We start from the raw sequence: 23392 nt of genomic DNA, 5'->3' as shown, positions 1-23392 counted from the left end.
AGAAGCAACTACAAAGCCACATAGAGAGGCAGCCCCTGGTTGTTAGGCCACACCTCACAAGGGTGCTATTAAACCAAGTGCCTTGTGAGTAAGAGCTGATTCATACAATAAAGAGATCAAAGCAAAGGGAATTGTGTTCCCACCTTCTCCAAGCTGATATGAGCCTGGAAGGGCACACACAGAGAGTAGGCTTTCCGTGGAAGCTAGACGAGCGTCACTACACAGAGACGCTAGGAGAATGCTTTCCATGCAGGAGAATCAATCACTGCGGAAAGTTATAAGGAAGAGAAAAGTGAACAGAGAGAAAGCAAGCTCCAAGTGAAGACAGGTCTGACCCAACTGTGGCCACTTGGATGAGAAGTCGGGCAAAACACAAGTTGGAGAGCTGAGTAAGGAAGCCTGCCCATCAACAACAAACACAAGCATGGAGCTCTGGGAGTGGACCTGATGCCTAAAATAACAGGGGGTTTGATGAGAAAAGCCCACAAGGAAAAGTTCACAGTCAGATCTTTTCATATTTCAAGAGTTATCAAGAAAGACAGTTAAAAAAAAAAAATCAAAGGCCAAACCATGGCTTGAGAGAGAAAACCAAAAACGTAAGGCTGTAAGTAACTCTAGGAACTGAAGCCCCCATCTCTACCTGCCGGCTTTGGCTCTGTAAACCCCTCCCACATTCATGCTCTGTTCCAAGAGTACAAATCAAAATGTCCTCTTCTCCGTATTCCACACCTCTGAAGTGACTGAAAATAACACACCCAACAACAGGAGGCACCTCTGTCCATACTGCCTAATGCTGACATCTTTGACTGAAGAGATCTCTCAGTGGAAGTGGGAACCTGATATTACAGGCATTTAGAAGCAGACCCCAAGGCACAATCCTGTGGTCACCTCTCCTCCACCCAAGGGTGACCATCAGGACAGCAGGCTCAGGTGATAGATAGGCTATCTGGGAGGCAAGGAGTCTAACATGGCTTGAGGAACAACTGGGTACGGGAGTGAGAATCTGACTCCTCACCTGGGAGTCGTGATACAATGGTGTGTTCAGTTTAAAGGGGATTTTTCAATAGATGATTAGGCAATATCATTCCAAAGAACAACACAAAATCATTTTTAATATGTGTAATATCTCCATTATCAATAGAAAAATAGGAAATCAACCTCTGGATATCTGATAGTTATCATTAATTAAAAAAAAAAAGGTGGCTATTATTGAAGGACTATATCTTTAAATGAGGGTTAGAACCTGTTTGATACACAGATGGGAGATCTCTAAGCCAAACAAATGTTTCCCAAAACAACAAACCCTGAGACTCAAACATTCTACTAAGAAATGGTGCTAAAGGCAAGCTAAAGTTTCCACAAACCCAGGAGGCATATCTATGTGGTGATAAATGGTCTATGTTTACACGTGGATGGTCGGACTAGTGGGCAGCAGACAAGTTCATGGCACCTCAGACCCAGGAAGAAAAGAAGCCTGTGGGAATAATAAACACCAACTAGTCAAGACACCAAAAAGACAATGTTCTCTCAAGAGATCAGCAATGCTGACCACATCAGAAGCGCAAAGAGCCACAAGCGTAACTGACCCATAGAGCTGACCACCCGATGCACTGCTCTTCAGTGCTGGTTCCCTAGATTCATGAACAAGACATCTGGCAGGACTGACCACACTGGACAAATTGAGTGCTGCCATAATGCCAATGGGACCATCCAATAGCCAACCTCTGCCACTGCTTATCATAACGCTTCCTTTTATACAAAAAGGATGCAACGGGGCTCAGTTAAGTAAGTGCTGGGGGAGCAGCTTGGTTTCTTGAGTGATGTAAATCCTAACACTCTGGAGGTGGAAGAAGGCTACCATTGGTTATATATATATAGTCAGTTCAAGGCTGGCCTGAACTACAGAAGGCCTTACCTTGAAAGAAGGAAGGATTGAGAGAGAAGAAGGGAAAGAGGGAGGTAAATAGTTTCTTTTTTTTTTATTTTTTATTTTTTGCTACTGTTGAAATCATCTTCTCTACCTTACTATTGAATTGTATTTCAATAGGCCCATCCAAATCCAGACCTTCTTTTACTCTGCTCCCAATTACTAGAGACTTTTATCTGATCAAAAATCACCTACATACATTTCCTTGGAAGAATTATATTTATATTTTTAGAAGAAAATGAGACAATAATTGTTTCTATCCTCCCAGTTCCAGAAACAGCACATATGCTGCTCTCAAAACTAAAACCACAAATGTGAACAATTATGAATAAGAGGAATGTCTATTTGCTTGTTATAACTCATAAAGGGATAACTAGACTCCAACACTGAGAACAATCAGCTCATTCTTGACCTAGCATCCTATTTATCTTTCTATTCTCAAAGCTAATTGCTTATATAAGCATGCCAATTTGCCTTGATTATAGGATTCTTAATAAATGAATGTTGTTTACATTTCACAAGTGTATTTGAATTTCACTCCAGGAAGCCAAGCTCATCAAGTCTTTGTAAGTGGTAAAGCCAGAGATCAAAGCAAATGGCCTGCGTTGAACCAACAAACAATTAGCTTGAGGATGGAGGCTCATGCGATGCTGGAGCACAGCAGCATCTCTGTCTCCTCCACTCCAGAAGTCACTCAGAGCCATTGCTCAATCCTAACCTCGGTGTGGAGAGCCTCCTCTGCAAATGTCCATTCTGGTCATCCCATGGCCATTTTTTTTTAAAATAACTTATTTATTTTTATTTTGCCTGCTTGTATGTCTGTGTGGGGGTGTCAGGTCCCCTGGAACTGCAGTTACAGACAGTTGTGAATTGTCATGTGGGTGCTGGGAATTGATCCCAGGTTCTTTGGAAGAACAGTCAGAGCTGCTTAACTGCTGAGCCACTTCTCCAGCCCTCCCGCCATTTCTTAAGTTAAATAATTGTACAATTTAACAGGTTTTTATTCTCATCTTCTGGTTTTCGAATCTTCCTACTCTGAGTTGAATCAAATATATATCTGTAGGGTTGGTTTTTGTTTGTTGTTTGTTGTTTTGTGTTTGTGTGTTGTTTAATTCTTAACATTGCCTAATGCTTTCCTAAAATACTCATTTTTTTTCCCCAGTGATTTTAATTCTTGAAGTTTGGTCTTAGAGTCAGAAGAGTAAAACGAAACACTCCTTAAGCATAGTAGCTTTCAAGCTAGGTACTATCAGATCCCACGTGGCTCTTAAAAATCCCAATGTCCACTCACACACAAATTCACTAGAATGACTACTGGTGAGATTCACATCAGTACTTTTTAATTATCTTATTAGCATATTAATTATACATAGTAGAAATAAGTAGGGTTTTTTTAACTTTCATTTATTCATATCTATGTTTGCCTGTGTGTGAGTACAGGTGCCCAGAGTACAGAAGAAGATGTTGGTCCCCTGGAACTGGAGTTACCAACAACCATAACCTGCGCTTGGGTCCTCTGCAAGAGTAGTACATGTTCTTAACTACTGAGCCATCTCTCCAGCCCCAACACAAGCATCTGTGAGGCTCCCTGAGTGGTTACAATCATGTTTGTAAACTAGTACTTCCAACTAATTGATTCCTCTTTAACCTTAAATATGTCCATGAAGTTCTAGGGAAAACAAGGAAAAGAAGCAAGCATGCAATGTAGATAGACCTGAGACCACTGAGAGCCTCATTTCCAGATGTAATTCACACCTCAGTGTCCAAAATGTGAGCTGTGTGACATCTCCCTCAAAGACAGTAGGTTTTAGGATAACCAGGACAGGGGCACCATCAACCTCCCACCCCCCACCACTGCCCAGATAAGGCCTCCTGTGGCACAAGAATAGTCTTGAACTGACTGCATAGCCCCAGAGAAAGCAGGGTCTATACACCCAGGCTTTCTGCTTCTATAACAATGGGTACAGCGACTCAGAAATCCAACAGAGCTAAGTCAAGTCACTAACTCAATGATAGACTACACAGAAAGACCTGTGATGTGATCAATGGAAACTTTAGGCAGTTTGTCCTAGAAAAATAAATTCAGACCACTTAAGGAGTCTACCTGGGAACAGTAAGGGTCACACATTGTTTTTATTTTTCCTGTGAGTGTAAAGAGAAAATACACTCACTCTAGAAGCATCAATATATGTTATTCCCAGGTACAGACTTGGTCTTTCCATACTTAAGGATTCCAAGCCTTCTTGATGAAAAACTGCATTCCTTAAGTGAATCCATCCATGATGAAACACTCCAGCTGCCAGCCCACCCCTAGAAAACAGCATGGTGCTTGGTGTTATGTTCCTGGACCGGGAGAATGGGGTGGCTGGGTAGAGACAGGAAGATCTCCCTAAAATGTAAGAATTCTCAAAGACATGAGCTCTCTCCACCTCTACTGTTCAAGTAGGCGAAAACCAAGATGATGAATGAAGCCTCTCCAGATGAGTCCAAAACCTGGGAACACAACTCTTGCTGACTGGGATGGTGGGTCACTCTAAAAGAAGGCCTCTGTCAAGCACCTGCAGAGCTTGACCTCATCCTCCCTCTTAAGGTCTTCCAGTGTGTTCTTTGACAACTTGCTACTTCGTTCCTACACGAATTCCTGGTGTCCTCCCACCTAGGAAACAAACAGGTTTGATCGGGGGGGGGGGGGGGGGGGGGGGGGGGGGGTGGACACTGGTTTTTGTCTTCTGAGACAGGGTCTCATGTGTCCCAGGCTGCTCTCTAACTTAATATATAGCCAAGGACGATCTTGAACTTCTGGTCGTCCTGCCTCTACATCCCCAGTGCTGATATTACAAGCACTGACAATCATGTCCTTAGGCAGTGCTGGGCATCAAAGCCAGGGCTTCACACATGCTAAGTAAGTACTCTACTGGCTAAATCCCCAGCCCTGTGCTTCTTAGTCACTTCCTGACACCTGTGCTGTCTTCGTCCTCCAGGCAACTGTTCTTATAAAGCCAATGAATTTCAACAGGAAACATGGGTCTAAACATTTTTCCTTCTTTGAGCCCATGAATGGATCTTCAAGGAGATCCTCCTGGACTCTTGGATGGTATCCTATGTGTCTACAAGCTGCAGGTGATGATCTACCTCAAGAAAGGCATCTCAAAGCAAGTGCTTGAATGTCAAACCACCTGCTGTAGCTTGGGGTGGGAAGGATCTTCCTGTCACAGCATCTTTCAAATAATGCTATCTGGACAATGTCAGTAAGGAGTCACTCAAAACTTTTTGACAGCACTAAACATTCAAACATTTCCCTTCATTTTCACCTGAATTTTAGTCGCTGATCTAGGGGAATTTTACTCTCCAGCCCATACAGAATACATTACAAAGGTTTGTTGCTGCTGTTGTTTGTGTTTTAGTTTTGACACGGGGTATCAGTTATATAGTTCAGGCTGGTTGACATCCCCTTCCCTCAGCTCCCCAGGTGACAGGATCACAGGTCTCTAGCACCACATCTGGCAGACTAAACAACTGTCTAGTACAAGAGAGCAACACTAACACCAAGTGGGACAAAGGGTCACAATGCGTTATGTTCTACTCCTTCAAGGTGCTGTCATTTCCCTCTGCTATTCCAAAATCTGTGCCGAATTTAATCCCTAGCCACAAATGAGGAAAACCAGGGACTGTGCCCAAGCTGGTGCAGCAAGTAACTCCAGGAAGTAGTTCTCTTGCTTCTGAGGGCAATGCTTTTTGCTAGATGATGGGCCAGGGGGGGCAAACAAATTCCTCTCCCTTGAGGATGTATAGGCACCCACACAATTTGCATTGCTGAGAGTCTATCATAGGCTCCAAACATTTACACCCAGAATGTCCTTTGGTCAGCTGCTACCTCCCATATCCACTAAGGGAAATGCATACATGTTCATAATGATGGTAGGAATAGCTCAAAACCACCATCTCCACTGCAGGGACAAGGGACACAGTTCCAGGGAGTTGCTGCCCAGGGTGAAACTGTAATGTTTCCAGCTGACAACACTCTGCCCCCTTCCACACTCTCTTTCCCTCCCAACAGGGGAAAGGATGTGAGAGAACAAATAAGCATCGTGTGATGGCCTCACTACACTTCCATGCCCATCTTCTCCACAGACCTCACCCAAGTACTTTCCTTGAAGTGGAGCAAAGTGGGAAACAAACTTTACCGTCCCCTTCACAGGAGTGCTTGCTCTCAAGTGACAGTTGGCTCTTCCCTCTGGCTTGCTAAACCCTAAGCTTTTGGCCAGAAGGTGGTGGGCACACGCCTTTAATCCCAGCACTCAGGAGGCAGAAGCAGGTGGATCTCTGTGAGTTCGAAGCCAGCCTGGTCTACAGAGCGAGTTCCAAGACAGTCAAGGCTACACAGAGAAACCCTGTCTCAAAAAAACAAAACAAAAAAACAACTAAACCCTAAGTTTTCCAAGCAAGCTGTTCAAAATCTGCCAGGGAAGAAAAGTCAAAGAGCCCATTTTTGGCCTACACTTAATTTTATCTCCAAGCCTTGACATACAAGAGCGGAGCAGATGCCACCAAGCCAGGCACCTAAAGGGCAGCCTCAACTGCACCTCACTATGACCCCTTCTGAAGACTTTCTGCCAACTGTATACAGTCTGAACCCAGCATTTACCAGATCCTAGAGTTTTTTACTGCTATTCCCAGGCCCTTTTTCTCCCCAGTTCTCAGATTTGAGAAATCATAACGTAAGGGGGAAGCCAGGGGAATGGGAGGAAGACATCCAAATCTGGTTAAAATCCCAGGTTGGTGATTTAATAACAACACAACTCCAGGCAAGTCAGCTAGTCAGCACTTACACTAGCACTGTTGATGGCCAGACTGGCTGCAGGCACACAGAGCGCATGAGGTATTCACAGCAGGCATTCAAAAGGGCTCCCAACTCCTTCCTAAGGCCACTAAGTGACTAAATCCACTCTCAGGAGGAAAAAAAAAAAATGACAAGGAAACTGACTCAAATGAGTCTGAAACTAAAGAAGTTCCCAATTTCAACCATAAGATTGCCCGGGACCATTACTTCATCAACTTTCCTTTTTTATATCTGATCGCAGAGCGGCGCGATACTATAGAGACTCAGGCAACTATGTCAGAGGACTTAAGTCACCCTTCTCCCTGAAGTTCAAAGAAAGAATCCTTAAGTCAGCTCCTCAACAAAGGTGTCAACGACTTCTGCATTTGTGAACAGTGACTGACAGCTGATAGACATTATGGAGCGCCCAATGGAAAAGTGGTATTCTTCAATATACCACTGCACACACACCCACCAAGAAAGTGCCTTCGTAATATCCTATTTGAACATGAAGAATAAAGAAGAGTTTGTGTGTGACCCCAAGAACTAGACAATGCTTAATAAACGCAACAGAAAGCCACATGGACATATAATAATAAATGTGTGGGACCAAATAATGCAGCCTGATGTTACCTAGAAATATGTATGTATCTGTCAAAGACTGAAGTAGACAACTAAACTCATTACTTAAGAGCCTTGCACTGAACAGTATAACAGAAACACCACAGGTGTGGGCTCATATGTAGCCACACACACAAAGACACATATCACCTATAGCTCTACCAGGAAGGTAGACACAGAAGGTCAAATGAACATTGAGTCACTGAACCTGTTCTTTAAACATGTACGTTTTCCACTACTGTCTACAGTAATCCTGAATAAAACATCGGAGAGGGAGAGAGACTTTCCTTATAAGAATTAAATTCTTGAAATGTGGATCCAATGTTTAACAGTAATAATTCATGGGAAGTTTTTAAATTTACCTTAATTCTGTAGTTGGTTTCTGCCTTCTCCTCTCTTCTTCCCATTCATAGCTGATATTTTTTAGGTACATACAACTCAACTCATATAAGCTGCTGGGGTAAAGGCCGCTACAGTCATTGAGTAGATTTCTACTGGCTGAAGTAAGATGGACTTCTGTCACTTTTGTATTTTTAGGCTTTAAATATTCCAGAGCAGGAGGTTGAAAGGAATTGTTTTCCTAGCCTGAAACAGCTCGTTAATTATTGATGTAAGTCACACTTACAATGAGGCGCTTGTACACTTTTCTGCACGGTGCAAATCTAGTTTTCCTCCCCAAATCCCTCGTGATCTTTATTACATAAGAAAACAAAATAGATCTGGTGTGGTGGCACACGCGTAAGCCCAGCGCGCCGGAGGCTAAGGTAGGTAGACAGCAAGTTTGAAGCCAGCCTGGGTTCACAGCAAGGCAGAGATGGGAAAGGAACGAACATCAATAATGCCAACATGTTCCTCATTGCTCAAGGATGGGAAACCATAAACACACACACATACACACACTATCTAATAAAAATCTCCCTTAAAACTTGTCCTTCAAGCTTAATCTCCAGGATTAAGTGTTTCTGACGCCTCCAGCGACTCATGAAAATGAAAGAAAAGCAAAGTAGAGTCCACTGAGTAAATACCCTCAGGGAGAAAGGACAAGAGAAATCAACAGTGGGACTAAATCATGTGGGAGGGTTTCACTCATCTTCCAATAGCGAGTGTCACTTAGATGACAATGTAAACATCAGTGGTCCAAGTGTAGCCCTAACAAAAGGATTCAAAAAAAAAAAAAAAGTCAGCATATTTTCTGGTTTTGTTTTTCGTTTGGGAAACTCAGAATACTCCAAGCAGCTTACAAAAGAATTGCACCCAGTTAACTGTGTGACACACCACGAAGGAAAAGCAGCCACAACAAACAACAGACCCGGACACCCCAAGGAGCCTGGGATTTACAATCATAAAAGTCTACAGACTCACTTTGTGACCTGCTAGACTCTGTGGGAGCACATATCCACCATGTTAATGAAGGGCAGTATTTTCCTAAAGATTAATTCATACCATGTGTTATTAATCAGCAGAGTAACTGAACGCTCATGCAAAAAATGCTCTCCCCAGTTGAGTAGAACTTAATTGCATTATTGTTATTAGCATGGCTGCTGCACGGACTTCCCTGTGTCACTGGCTCCCGCCCACTCCAAGTCAAGTATTCAGACCTCACCCCCCAGACAGACAGACAGACAGATAGACAACACCACACTATGAAGAGAAAAACAGAAAACCCAGAGCCAGAAGGTAGCGGCCACGTCTGTCACAAACAGTTTTTTCAAGAAACACCGTTTGTCTCTGGGAAGACGGGTCAAGTCAGCACCAGACTGCTTTGAGAAGTAATTAAGCTTAGGCTGTTTCATTTCACAGTGTCCCATCTTGCAAAACGTGGGAGCAGCTGTGGGAGATCACAGACGACGCAAAGCAAAACAGGCAACTACATCTTTCTCCCCCATGTTAACAGCAATTTCCAGGGGGCCTAAAAAGGATGCAGCGTCTGTTCTCCCTGGCCGCACAAAGCCGGCCTGCCATCCAGAACACGTTCTCAAGTACCAAAGCAGCCCCTTTTCAAGGGATGAAGAAATGCAGCTTCAACGTCTCAGTCAACGTTCAAATCTCAGAAAACCAACTTTTCATCCAGGACTTGAGACCTCTCCCAAAGTTCTTAAGTTGCAAGCCAAAATTCTCTCAGGTAGACACAGGGCTTGGCCGCCTCCATCACAAGTTCCTCTGGCTCTGGCTGCCTTGTCTTGCAGGGGTTTAGAAAAAGGGAAACAGAACGTGAAGTCTAGGAGCCAGGCGTCCGCCCCCCCCCTCCCCCATTTCCTTCCCAACGTCCCTTAAGAGAAGCTGGAACCTTGAAACTGAGAATCCAGGAACCAACTGCACTTGGGACGCTTGCTGGGGCAAGGGAAGAGGCGTCACACCCTTTTGAGCTCACAGACTCCGGCGGGGAAGGGCCCAGAAACTTAGTCCCAAAAGGAAGTGGGGAGAGAGGATTCCAGTCTTTGACTGAGAAGCTGGAACGGGAAGGCTGAGAGATGGGAATGCGAGAGGGAGCCGTGGACTCAGCTGGAGGAACTGGGGTCGCCCGAGAAGTCAGGACAGCTCTTAACACGTCCCAGCCAAACTGCACATTTTTGTGGTTTAAGATTTAAGACCAAAGGGAACACACTGAGGTTCTCCCCCGCTCGGGGCGCTTCTCCCCCGTCTGGGTTTCAGATGCCTCCTCCTAGCAGAGGGACCCCGGCGCCACTCTGCTGCCGGCCTCTTCTTTCTCTTTCGGGGGAGCTGTCCATCTGCCCAGCCGAGATGTCCACCCTCCAAGTTCGCCCGACCAAGTGCGGGCGCGGCGCCTGCGGCCAGCCACCTGCGCGCGTCTGCTGCAGACCCCGCAGGCCCAGAGCTGGGCGTCCAGGGGATGCTGCGCAGGGAGTCGGGGTCTGCTGGTTGCTTTTCATTCTTTGAACAAAAAGCCTTAGCTGCTAATCGCTCACTCGTGCCGGGCCAGCCACCTTCCCTTCACACCCACGCTGCACCTCCCGGCACACGCGCTGCGAGGTGCCGCTCCCGCCAGACAATGGGTTCGTGGCCGGCGGGGCAGCCCGGCCCGAGGCCCTCTCCCCATCCCAGGACCCCAGGAGGGCGCAAGGCGAGGGACCAAGACGAGCGAGGCAAGGAGCCCACAATGGGGAAGGTGCGAGCCTCGCCCTCGGGACGGGAGGAGCGGGTTCAGCTCCGCCGCCTGCCCCACCGGGGCCCCGCGCCCGGCCGCCGCGTACTCACCAGCACGATGGCAAAGCGCTCCTCCAGTTCACCTGGCTCGGGCATCGGCAGCTTCAATGGCACGTTGTGCGCCCTGAAATCGGTCTGCTGCGAGTCCATGCTCCCCGCGTTGCCCATGTCGGCTGCGTGCCGGGAGCCTCGGCTGGCTCCGGGCCCCTCGCGTCGGCGTCCGAAATGCCCACAGCCCCGGGCGCTCGGCTCCCGCCCTCTGCCGCGTCCCGGCGAGCGTTCCGCGCACACCGCTCCCTAGCAGAGCTCCGAGCCCAGCCGGTCCCCGGCTGCTCTCATGCTCCCCGTCGCCCCGGCGCCGCCCCGGCCTGTGTGCCTCGCGAGGGGTCTGCAGGGCGCCGGGCGCCGATCTGCATGGTGCTCCCGCCGCCCCCGCCGGCGTCCGCGGCCGCTCGCGCGCTCCTGCTCGCCGGCCTCCCTCCCCGGGCCGCAGCCGCGCTAACACCTCAGCCCCGGCCCCACCGCGAGCGGACGGTCGCGCACCGCGAGCCGACACAATGCCCCCTCTCGGCCCCCGCCCCCGGCCCGGCTCCGCCCACCCGCCCCGCGGACTGCCGGGACACGTAGTTTCGGCCCAAACCGGCCACGCGCAGAAACTGCGCGCGCTCCTGGAGGGCCGCGCTGTGGTTGGGCTGTTTGCAGCAAAGACAAGCTGGACGCGGGCGGTGAAGTGGCTTTTTGTCACTTTTGACATGACCTCCCTCACCCCGGTAGTTTAAAGACCTGCCTGGTCTGCGTTAAATCTGACTCTTCAGCACTTTTGAAGAATGAATGAATGAATCCAGTCAATCAGAAAACACATGATTTAAGTTTCAGAAGAGTATCACCCTGTCAAAGGATCTAGTTGAAGAGGACGGACGGACACACACACACACACACACACACACACACACACACACACACACACACACGGTACTGGCAATGCCCAACTTCATGAGCTAATGAGCTGAGAGTGAAGGCGTGGTACGGGTTCTTTGATGTGATTGAATGTTTTCTAAACAAATGTGTGATTTATGGTATATGTAGTCAGACCCCATGAATTGTTACAAGAATTCAACCCAAAAGAGACAATTCAAAACAAATAACTGACAAAGACCTATGACGGAATTACGGTTCCATAGGCTGAGTAACCCTGCTCTGGAATGCTCTCAAAAGTAGTACAGAAGATGATTTACACAGATAACCATTTTGTGTGAGCTGGGTACATGATCTGGAGTGTTGGAGGCATGCGAGTCATCTTTGACTGCACCCTACCTTCTTCCAAAGCAGACTTGTACCAAGTGTTTCACAGAGAACATTAGGCTCAACTCTGTCCTCTGAACTTAATTAGCCATTCTGAATGCTTGGAAATACAGCATTATACACTACTTTAGCCAGCTATCCTCGCTGTAGATAAGTGCATGCATCTGATTGACTTGCGGCTGAGTCATTAGTCCTGCCCTTACCTTGAAGGGATGTTTCTTAATCTCAGCCAATGGGGAACTTGGCTAAAGTTGCACATACCTTGAGCTCTGCCTAGTACCAGAATCTCCCTAAACTGAGAGATGGAACCTGGATACGGGTAGTCGCTAGCTCCCAGGTGATTCTGGTATGCAGCTTGGCTATCATCATTCTGAAGGAGTTGTCAAGAGCCACGACTTTTCCTTAGTAGTTATGACTACCTGGGCCCCACTGCTTTGCCTGCTAAGCACGTGATTTTTAGGATAATTGCTTAACTTTTCTGTGCCTTAATTTCATCATCTGAAAAAGTCATAATAATAATGACGCCTAACTTACAAGGTTGGGTGCAGTCTCGATGGATCTGTACTGTTTAGATAAAAAATGCAGAATAATAAGTATGGCTATATATACTGTCATCATCATCCTCATCATTTTATTGATCTCAGTCTTTCCTATTTATGCCCTCAAACTTGTGATGGCTAATGTTGTGTTAATTTTAATTAAGTAGACTGGACTAAGGGATGCCCAGAAAGCTGATAAAAAGAAACATTATTTCTGAGTGTGTGCATTTCACTCAATAGTCTGAGGAAAACAGTTCATCTTCACTCCAGCAGCAGGGCAGCACCCCTTTCTGCTGAGGCCATAAATAGAACGGTAAGTTTGCTCTCTGCTGTCTGGGACATCACCTCTCTCAGGCATTGGTGCTCCTCCTTCTGGGCCTTTGAACCTGGACCAAGACTTATATCATTGGCTCTCCTAGGTCTCAGAGCTTCTGATTCCAGCCCTGTCAACAGCTTCCCTGACGTCTAGCTATCTTTCACAACAAATCTCCATATATATTTATATGGAGAGAGAGAGACAGAGAGAGAGACAGAGAGAGAGAGAGAGAGAGAGAGAGAGAGAGAGAGAGAGAAACACCTAAATGGTAACCTCTGTGACTTTTGCCAAAAACATATGGTAATAAATATCAGAAATATATTTAGTATGCTAAATGAACCACTTCTAAATTTTTTAAAAATTTGTTTATGTTTTATTATTTTGTGTGTGCTGTGTGTTCAAACCCACATAGAGGTCAGAGGGCTACTTTCAGGAGTTGGCTCTCTCTTTCCAACACATGGGTTCCAGAAATAGACCTCAGCTCATCATGCTTAGAGGCAAGCTCCTTTACCTCCAGTACATCTCACTGCCTCTCTTCCCCAACACATACACTGTGTTTTTGTTTAGACTTTATTATTATTACTTTATATGTATGAGTGTTTTCCTGTATATACGTATGTGCACCACATGCAGGCCTGGAGCCCTGGGAGGTAACAGAGGGAGTCAGATCCCCTGGAATGGAGTTACAAATGGTGGTGATCCATCATGTGGGTGTTGGGAACCAGACCCACATACTCTGCAAGAATGACAGATGCTTTTAACTGGTAAACCAACTCTCCTGCCCCACTTCTAACTTTTTTTGAAAGAGATCATAAATAAATCAGCCTTTAAATTCTCAACAAGTGCATGTATTTCTGAAGCATTGTCTAAAAGCTATTGGCAAGTGTGCTATTGATATAAGAGAGGAAAACAAAGGTCTAGTTGCGTACCCCACACTAATGAAAATGAGCAAACAAGAAGTTAGTTCAGACCAGGTGAGGCAAAAGGGTTTTTTGTTTTGTTTTGTTTTGTCTTTTTGAGATTTCTCAACATATATTCTAGGTCTGACTGACTCACAGAATCAGCCCACCCAGAGAGCTGCCCGTCTGGATGGAAAAGCTGGAATTTGTTTCTGCAGTCAAGAAAGGCTTTTTATTACATTTATGACTTCCTCTGGCCATACTTCTGCCAGGACCCGAGACCTTTCCCTCCTCCTCGGTCTTATCACATCTAGTCTCTCTCATGAACTCTTACTTTGAGAGGAGCCAAGGACAAAGTGTGCACATCCGGGAACCAGAAGTACTTTCTGCTACTTCCAGCTTTGCCATCTCTAGCATTTGGTTATTATTTATACATAGTATTAAGAGGAATTCCAAACACCCCATGGGTTTGTTCATTTGGTGTGGAAATGCCCATCAATAGCTCAGGAATTTTTGTTTTAAGAATTTCATAAAGAGTGCTTGCTTCAGCAGCACAAATATCCTAAAATTGGAATAACACAGAGAAGAATTCCATAAAGAGAAAGAAGAAGACATTTCTATTGGACCAGTGTGTGTGTGTGTGTGTGTGTGTGTGTGTTTGTGTGTGTGTGTGTGTGTGTGTGTGTGTGTGTGCAGGTGCACACACCACAGCTATAGTAATATTTCTTTCAGAGGTTATGAATCACAAAGCTATATGATTGGTTTTTTTGGCCCTCAGCCTCGAAAATAGTTTACTTGATTACAGAAATCTAGGTTGAAAATGGCTTTCTCTTTACATTCTGAAGATGTCATTTTATCTTCTACTAATGGTAACTGAAGATGAGAAGGCTACTGTCAGGCCAGCCATCACTTTTGTTTTTCTGGTTTTTCTTAAGATTTATTTTTTTATATGTATATGTGTGTGTTGCCTGCAAGCATGTGTATGCACCCCATGTACACAGTGTCCGCCCACAGGGGCCAAAAGAGGGTATTTGGATGCCCTGGAACTGGAGTTACAGACAGTTGTAAGCCACTTTGTAGGTTCTGGGAAGTGAACCTGGACCCTCTGCAAGAGCAGTGAGTGCTCTTAACCAGTGAGCCATCTCTTCTGTTACTTGTTTTTGTAATTTGAGTATATGATCTTACTGTGTAGCTCTGGGTGGCTTGGAACCCATTGTGCAGACCAGGCTGGCCTCAAACTCAGTGAGAGCTGCCTGCCTCTGCCTTTCAAGTACTGGAATTAAAGATGTGCACCAATTGTCCCTTTTTAAATCTATAGATGTTTAATGTTCTCTCTCCTTTCCCTTTTAAGATTTCTGTTCTTCATGCCTGGCAGTGGTAGTATATGCCTTTACTTAGCACTTTGGAGGCAGAGGCAAGTGGATCTCTGTGGATTCAAGGCCAGCCTGGTCTACAGAGCAAGTTCCAGGACAGCCAGGGCTACAAGGAGAAACCCTGTCTTGAGGGTTCTTTGTCTTTGATTTTTCTACAATTTTGCTTCAGTGTGTTTATTTGTTTTGTAAATCAATTTCCCTGCTCAGGACTGGATGTCTTCGTTTGGGTTTCTTTTTTTGTGAAGAGACACCATGACCACGGCAACTCTTTTAAAGGAAAAAATTTAATTGAAGTAGTAGCTTGACAGTCTCAGAAGTTCAGTCCATTGTCATCATGACAGGGAGCATGGTCGGGAGCCGGTAGACATGGTACTGGATGTAGCTGAGAATCCTACATCTTACAAGCAACAGGAGGTCAACTGAGACACTGGGCAGTATCCTGAGCATAGGAAACCTCAAAGCCGCCCCCGCCCCCCACACGGTGGCACACTTCCTCCTACAAGGCCATACCCACTCCAACAAAGCCACACCTCCTTATAGTGCCACTCCCTGTGAGATTATAGGGGCCAGTTACATTCAAACTACCTCACTGGTCTTGCTTCCTCAGTTCAAACATTTTTACTGCTTTTAATTTTTAATTCAGAGACATTCTTAGTCACTGTCTTCCTTTCTTCACCCACCCATCCTCATTTTGAAACATATACATTGATCCCTTTCTTTCTTTGTTTGTTTTTGTCACTGAATTATTCTTTTATACGTGTCAGGTCTCTATCCCTTTGCTCTGCTCTCCTACCTGACTTTCTTAGGACTCAAAGCACAGAAATGCTTCAAATTAGCTCCCGTTCTTTTTCAAGTTCTCTCTCTCTCTCTCTCTCTCTCCTCCTTTTTTCTTTCTTTCTCTCATGTTTTCTTTAGACAGTATCTTGTCATGTAGCCTAGAATGGCCTCGAACTCTCTTCTGCCTTTGCCTCCCAAGTGCTGAGGTTATAGGCACACTCCACTCTGTTCTCTCTCATACCTGCTTTATTCTCTCATACCTGGTTTACATTTTTCTTCCTATCATTATTTTTCCTATAATCACAGATTTTGGAAGAGAAACATATTGATAGATACTTATTTCCTACTCTTTTTGTTTCTTTTTATGGTTACTATGAATTTTAATTACATTTTTTAACTAAACAGCGCCACTTTTATAATTGTAGAAATGGTGTGTAGACTCTGGCCTCTAACATTGTTCCAGAGAATTATTAACCACTGAAAAATCTAAAAGTCTCAACCAGGTCTGAAGGTGTAGCTTATCGAACAATGGCTTAGCATGCACAAGGCCCTATGTTCAATCTCCAGCAAAAACTCTACTTCTGAAATATCAGCTTGCTTAAGACCCACAGAACATGCCATATCACACAAACGCATCTCCCAAATTTATTTTTAAAATTTTTCTGTTACAAGGTCTCATTAGGTAGGTCTGGTTGGCCAGGAACCCACTGTGTAAACAAGGCTGGTCTTCAACTCATAGAGTTCCACCTGCCTCTGGCTTCTGAGTGATGCTGAGATTGAAGAAGTGTCCACCATGCCCGTCCATTTTGTTTTAATTGAATAGTAATCACACTGCAGCTTAATTTAACTTATTTATTTTAATTTTTGTTATTATTTTTGTTTGAGACATGGCTCACTACATATACCTAACTAGCCTAAAACTTGCTACATAGACCAGGGAAGCCTGAATCTGTGGCAATCCTCCTCCCACTGCCTACCAAGCACGGGGTTACAGGTGAGTGCCGATTCTTGCCTTCACGCTACATTACGGGGATGGACTGCCATCTCTAAAAGCCTCCCGTCATTTTTGACAGGGTCTCCCTTTGTAGCCCCAGCTGGCCTTGACTTCCCTATGCAGATCAAGTTGGCCTCAAACTTTTGGGGATTCTCATGCCTCTGTCTCCTGCGTACTGGGATTATAGGTCTGGGCTATGACCTGTGACATTCAAAATCCTCCTTAATAAACTATTATCTCAAGTGTGTGTCACAGTACGCGTATGGAAGTCAGGTCTCCCCTTCCACTGTGGGTTAGGCAGTTCAACTCAGGTAGTCACACTTGCTCAGCAAGCAATTTCCCCCTCTAAGACAACTGGCTAGCCCTGTTATTTCTTTTCTTTTCTTCCCCCCCTCCCCAATTTATTCTATTTCAGGGTATGCATGTGCACCACAGAATACATGTGGAAGTCACAGGAAAACTTGGGGAATCCCATTTTTTTTCCCTTCCTCCACGTGGATCCCAGGAATCAAACTCAGGTTATCAGACTTGGTGGCAGGTACCTTTACCATCTGAGCCATCTTGCCAGAGCATTAATTAGGTAGTTCCAGATGATTGCATGGGAGCCTGGTATGCAGTTCTGTGGTAGAGCGCTTGTCTGGTTTTAAAACGTCTTGGATTCAATCCCAGCACAACACTAGCCCCTCCACAAAAAATCTCCGACTCATGAGTGCACAGGAAGGCCATCCAACCAGCTACCTTACCAGCAATCCCTGCAATGAAGGCTGCACTCTGTAATGTCTGCCATTACTTCCGACATCTCTTATTGGGGCCGTGAGAAGCCTGGATCCCCATCCACACCTGGCCTCCTGTGCAGATAAACAACACAGTCTCAAGGCTATCCATCTGGCACCCCTCAACAGTTTCCAAGTCTAAGAAAAACAAATTCTTTAAAAGAGAGAGAGAGTTCTTAGAACAAGGGCACTCAAGGGGACTTTTGCGTTCCTGGCAGGGAGTACTTCAACTAGAAGAAACCACACAGGACTAACAAGATAGAGGACCAGTTTCAGGCTAATGAGGTTTCACAGATAATTATGATGCGTATTACTTTCCTGCACTCACATCTATCTTCCTTTCTCATTTGTCCTTTGAGAGAGTCCTTTGAGTTTTTACGGTAGAGCTGTTGGGCTCTTTCTGAACACAAGGAAAAGAGGCTTGTTATTCTACCAGAGTTAGACAGATTCACCAAGCCTCCTGTCCTTGTGCACAGCATCTAAGAAACAGGCTTTTTGTGTGTTTGGGAATGGATTGGCAGACAACTCTGAGTGAAGAAAACAAGCCCACGATTCTTCTGACTAGAGAACAAAATTTCCTTGACTTGTAATTTCTACTCTGCCATCAAAGGGAAGAACGCACACCTTGTGGGTCTGAGCACTGAGTAGTCTGCTGAGTGGATCTTGGGGAAATAAAAATCTATTGACCTCTTTAAGCTTCAGTTTCTGCACCTAGAAAATTGAAACAAACACTTGCCTCGCCGGATAATTACTAAGACTAAAGAAGTTCGTTCACATCTGCTTTAGGCTCATGGATCTGAGCTGTTCAGGAAATGATGCTTCAGTGTGCTGGCGATGAACTGAATCTTGGGCTTATTACCAAATAGGTTAAATGTCTTATACTACATGACCAGGTGAAGGTTGGCTATGGGATCTGGTTTATATTACAGGAGATGGATCAATGAGAAATAGAGCGTGTGCTAGTTTACAGCTCAAGAGTACTTCCCCTAGTTGCTTCTTTCAATGATGATTCTACACACTGCTCACTTGTATAAATCAGGAATCAATGCCATGCCAAAGTAATCCATGAAGTCCTTTCTTTCACTCTGTCACGTTTATTTAAGTACCCATTTGTTTATTTATTTCTCTCTCTCTCTCTCTCATGCACACAGCCAGTCACACACACACAAACACACACACACACACACACACACACACACACACACACACACACACACACACACACACACACACACATGAGGTTACAGGACAACATGCAGGAATCGGTCCATGTGGGTCCATGTGGTCGTTGGGAGTCCATGTGAGTCTCAGTGATGGAACTCAAGTCATCAGGCTTGGTTGAAGGCATCTTCATCCACTGAGCCATCTCACTGGCAACAAAGTATTATTTCCCAACCTAACTGATGATGATATCTACCTGGGATGCTGCCGAACACACATTCTTATGTGCTTTCCTCAGAAATGTTGACAATAGATCCAGGGTGAGCCCCAGAAAGCTGCATGTATAACAAAATCTTAAGTGGTTCCTATTTCAGGCAAGTTTAGGAAATGGTGATTAATTGCATGAGACTGGGGAAATGACTCATCTGCAATTAAGTAATAATGCTTTGACTTAAGGAACAATGCCAAGTTATTTAAAAGCCATTGAACAATTATAGTATCTACACTGCTTTAAAAGCTAAATTAGCTGTTATTTCAATCAAGAGAACTGTTCCTCTTAAGATAGAATTATATAAAACTTTAAGGTCTTAAAATTATAATCTATATTGATTTTTATTAATTTTAATAATCATGTGCATATTAATTAATATTTGCATCTTCTATGCTCTTTTAGCTTTTAAAGAGAAATAAAGCCACATTGGCTTTTGGTTTAATTTGGCAAGTTATTCAGTTATATGTGCCCCAGCTAGAGGGAAACTTAACCAGAGGGAATTTGGTTATGAAGGGCTCTTTGGGCTCCCTCCTCAACTCACATTTCTATTAAATACGATAGGTTTTAGAGCCAGTCATTCTGGCACATGACTATAAATCCAGGGCAAGGAAATCTGTTCAAGAGAATTAGTTCACCGTCATCTGCAGCTATACTGCAAGTTCAAGGCCAGGCTGGGCTACAAGAGACCCTGTTTCAAAAAAAAAAAAAAAATCCTGAATAGATGTCAAAAGTTGTATTTTGTACAGAAGTAATTAAACTGCCCACAGCTATTGAATGCTACTTCGATGATTTTGGCTTTATAAAATTAATTTTACTAACAAATGCTTATTGCAGTATAATGTTCTAGTTGTAATCGTTTCTTGTACAATTAAGATCAAAGGGAGGTTCACGGTGAAGAAAGGAAGAGAGGGCTGGGCAGTTAATTTGCATGAGTGGATGCTCTCCTTCAAAGAAACAAGCCCTTCGCCAGCTCTAGTCAGCACTCACAAACACCTGCAGAGCATATCTTCCTTCCAGAGGGCTGACCTCCGTGAAGCCATCCTCACTGGAAAAGTGCTGACCACAGGGCCAGCTGACCTGCCTTAGCTATCTCCTGGAACCTGTCTCGCACCGCCCATTTGTTCTGTGAATTTTTTTTTAAGATTTATTTATTTATTATGTATACAGTGTTCTGCCTACATTCATGCTTGCATGCCAGAAGAGGGCACCAGATCTCATTATGGATGGTTGTAAGCCACCATGTGGTTGCTGGGAAATGAACTCAGGACCTCTGGAAGAGCAGCCAGTGCTCTTAACTGCTGAGCCATCTCTCCAGCCCTGTTCTGTTAATTTAAGAGAATAGAAGATATTTGTTAACACTCTGTTAAAAATCAAAAATAAATTTAAAGTGGGGCAAGATGGTTCCCTGGGTAAGGGCACTTGCCTTACTAGTCTAGTGACTGAATCCCTGGGACTCTTTCTTGCAAAGGGGAAAGAGAGGTCTGACTCCACGGGGCTGTCCTCTGCCCTCCACACGTGTCCTATGGCACAGAACACGACCCCACCCACCCACATATGCACACACGGTAACAATTTTTCGACTTTTTTTTTAAAATACAGCATATATTTTACAAGTTTGAACTAATACATTCTCATATTACGAAAGCAATTAAGAGGAAGAGCCTCCCTTTTCACATTTGAATCATCCAAACACAAACAGAACTATACATTTTAAAAAACTATCATTTGGATAACAACAAAAAGAAGCAAAACAATTTTTTTTTTCCTTTTATACAAGTGGACATTGAAGTGGACCTAATTCGCTTTTCTTTTTAAAAGCTTCCGAAGACAAAAAGCAGCTTAAAATCTAACTACGATGAATAAAAATGTGGCCTACTAAACTGCTTGCCTCTAGTACCATTCTCTCTTTTCCTGTGTTTTGATGCAGGTTCTTCTCTGTCTCTTCCGCCTCCAGCTCTATTCATTGGTCCTGAGCCGCGTCAGTCATCACCATCACCGACTCTTATCCTTCCCTGAAGCTGTCCTCTTCCTTTGGGTGTCCCAGCACAGGCAGCTCTGTTTCCTTTTCCTTTAAAGCTGCGGCCTCCTATTGACTTCCATTTGTTTAGGGATTCCTGCTGATCCTCCAAGATTTTTTTTTTCATTGCTTCTTTTTCCATATGTCCTTCTAGCACTTTCCAAGTCACTTTTTTGTTCCTTGATCATAAGTTAACCCTTACTTGCGCTTCCGGCTTTCTCAAGTGCTTCCTTAGCTTTTTCTTTAAAGAAAAGTATTCCCTCTCTTGCTCCTCTGACCAAGTCAATCCATTTTATTTCACTGTGATTTGAGGAAAGGATGTGTAAATCTTCTCTACAGGCCTGGTCTTCCAAGTCACCCGAAAACTTAAGTAAGCATCCCATCCTTCCTTCTAGAGGTCTTGTTTTGGTACTTCCTGACCTGTGTCTCCCTTCATGTTCTTGTTTTGCTTTTTTTGGTGTTTTGTTTTGTTTGCACAGTAATCTTTCTTAAAGAGTATTGGCAGGCTTCTGTCTTTGTACTTCTGGCCAAGGGTCTCCACAAACTTCTTTGCAGACTGAATACTATTAAACACAGCAATTATTAACCCCTTCAATGTTTTGGGCAATGTTCTTCACATCCGAATATTCAGTATTTGACCTTTATCATCAAGAGTTGCATCAGTTGGGAAGCCTTTACTATAAACAGATCTGCTTTTCACATCATTCTTGTGCTCCTCTGTCACTTTAGGAGGGGGTCTTCTTGGAGATCTTCTCAGTTTACTTTTGTCTGCACTCACATCCGTGAGTTTTGCCTCAGATTTGCTCAGTGCTTGCGCAATTACATTGAAGTCTGCTGTCAGCTGGTTTAGTCTGTTGAATTTTATCATTATGTCCAAAGATACCCAGCCTTCACCCAACTTGATCTGTTCCTTTAAAAACTTGTCTCATGGCAAATTGAAGTCTCCAAAAGAATGCCTAATTTGATGACAGATTTTGGCCTCCAGAGCAGCCATTTTTTTTTCATTATGTCCATTTTCAGCCATTGTGGCTATCTGTAAAATTTCTCACACTCAAAGATTCTGATTCCACAGTCACTACAGCTTCAAGAACAATGACGTGGAAGTGCCTCTACTTCCCAGCGCCCACGGGCCAGCCAAACACTCTTAAAGGTGGGGACTTTAAAGGTACACGTTTACCTTCTCTTACTTGCCTGAAGCTGTCATAAAATTCAAGTGTGATGGATGGCTACGGTGTCCTAAGCAGGGAGTAAAGTAGAAGGCATAGAATGAGGAAATAGGAATTAGAGAAGACCTGTCTGAAAAGACTGGGTTCTTTGGAGGAGTGGGGGGGGGGGGGGGATCAGGGACTTGTTGGGTACACAATACAGCCCGAGATGGCCTGTAACTTGCTGAGTAGTCCAGGCTGGTCTCAGACTTGCCTCAACTACCTGTTTCTGCCTCCTCTGTTCCAGGATTGCACACTCCACCCCTGGAAAGCCTTTTGATGCAGGAACAAAGAGTTAGTAAGGTGGCCTCAGTTGTTAAAGTTTTCTGCGTCTCCGTTTCCTTGTGTGTAAAATGAAGGCAATGGTCGTCCTAACTTCCGAAGGTGTTAGTGAGGAATGCTTGTCACTGCTACAAATCACTGAGTCCCTAGGCCCTAGGCCCTGAGCACTAAGTGGGCCAGGCAGGAATCGAAGTGGTTTGTTCATGATATCTGTGAGTTATTTTAGTCCTAATTTACAGATGAGGAAATGATGCATAATGCTGACCTCTGCCTTCCAGAAGATGGTTCACTGGGAGTCCATGTTCTCAGTGCTTCTGAAGCAACTGGTCAGTGATGCAAAGAAGTCGCATCGTTCACTCTTTTCATTATCCCTGCTGTAAGTCATTTACCAAGCAAGCAAAAAGGCCATTACTACACTAAAGGCCTTTCCTCCAACCAAAGAAGCACAGTTCCCTTTGCTAGGCTGCTTCTCTCCTGGCTGTCTGAATGTGGCTGATCCGAGGCTGGCACTCAACATTCCATTTCTTCTCTGCATTGCTTCCCGTTGCTTCTTGCACATCCCCCTCCGAGGGGCCTCTCCTTCAACAGGAAGCATGCAAAGAGCGTTTGCACAGGACAGTCAACATCAAATCAGGATTTCGTTCTAGCCCTGTTTCAGCTCTTGGTTCTGGTTGGGCTTCCAGTTCATTCACAGTCACTACTTGGCCCCGACTATGGCCCTACTTACATCTGATCACAGCTTCTAGAAAAAGCCAGGTTTGTTTGCAATCCAAACAAGCACACTCTGCCACAGCATCCTTTATCCCATCTGTCACTCTACATCCTCATCCTGTCGCCACTTAAGGTCCCGGCATCAACACTAACCTGTGACTTTTCCCAGTCTGGAAAAATCATGACTGACCTGTTGACCAAAGTTCTCACCCTGTAGTTCTGCTCCGTGGACATCCCTTT

General features: G+C 44.7%; 1 protein-coding gene and 1 pseudogene across 12 annotated transcripts in view; both read right to left on the bottom strand.

Annotated features, from left to right (window-relative positions):
* Fmnl2 (formin like 2) overlaps nt 1-10983 on the bottom strand; it is a 299538-nt gene extending 288555 nt beyond the window's left edge. For 5 of the 12 annotated variants that reach the window (XM_052724737.1, XM_052724748.1, XM_052724749.1 and 2 more), the window contains exon 1: nt 10584-10981. In XM_052724737.1, the coding sequence (XP_052580697.1) occupies nt 10584-10700 (117 nt within the window). In that variant the 5' untranslated portion in view covers nt 10701-10981. Of the gene's footprint in view, nt 1-10583 lie in introns of all 12 variants that reach the window. The other 7 variants (XM_052724742.1, XM_052724740.1, XM_052724739.1 and 4 more) reach the window with 3 other exon arrangements.
* Nucleotides 10984-20916: 9933 nt separating this feature from the next.
* Nucleotides 20917-21978, bottom strand: LOC128100448 (lupus La protein homolog; annotated as a pseudogene).
* Nucleotides 21979-23392: the final 1414 nt, after the last annotated feature.

Source organism: Peromyscus californicus, unplaced genomic scaffold, assembly GCF_007827085.1.
Source record: "Peromyscus californicus insignis strain IS unplaced genomic scaffold, ASM782708v3 Scaffold_7__1_contigs__length_154581171, whole genome shotgun sequence".
NCBI classification, from domain to species: domain Eukaryota; kingdom Metazoa; phylum Chordata; class Mammalia; order Rodentia; family Cricetidae; genus Peromyscus; species Peromyscus californicus.
This window is presented reverse-complemented; position numbering and strand designations above follow the sequence as displayed.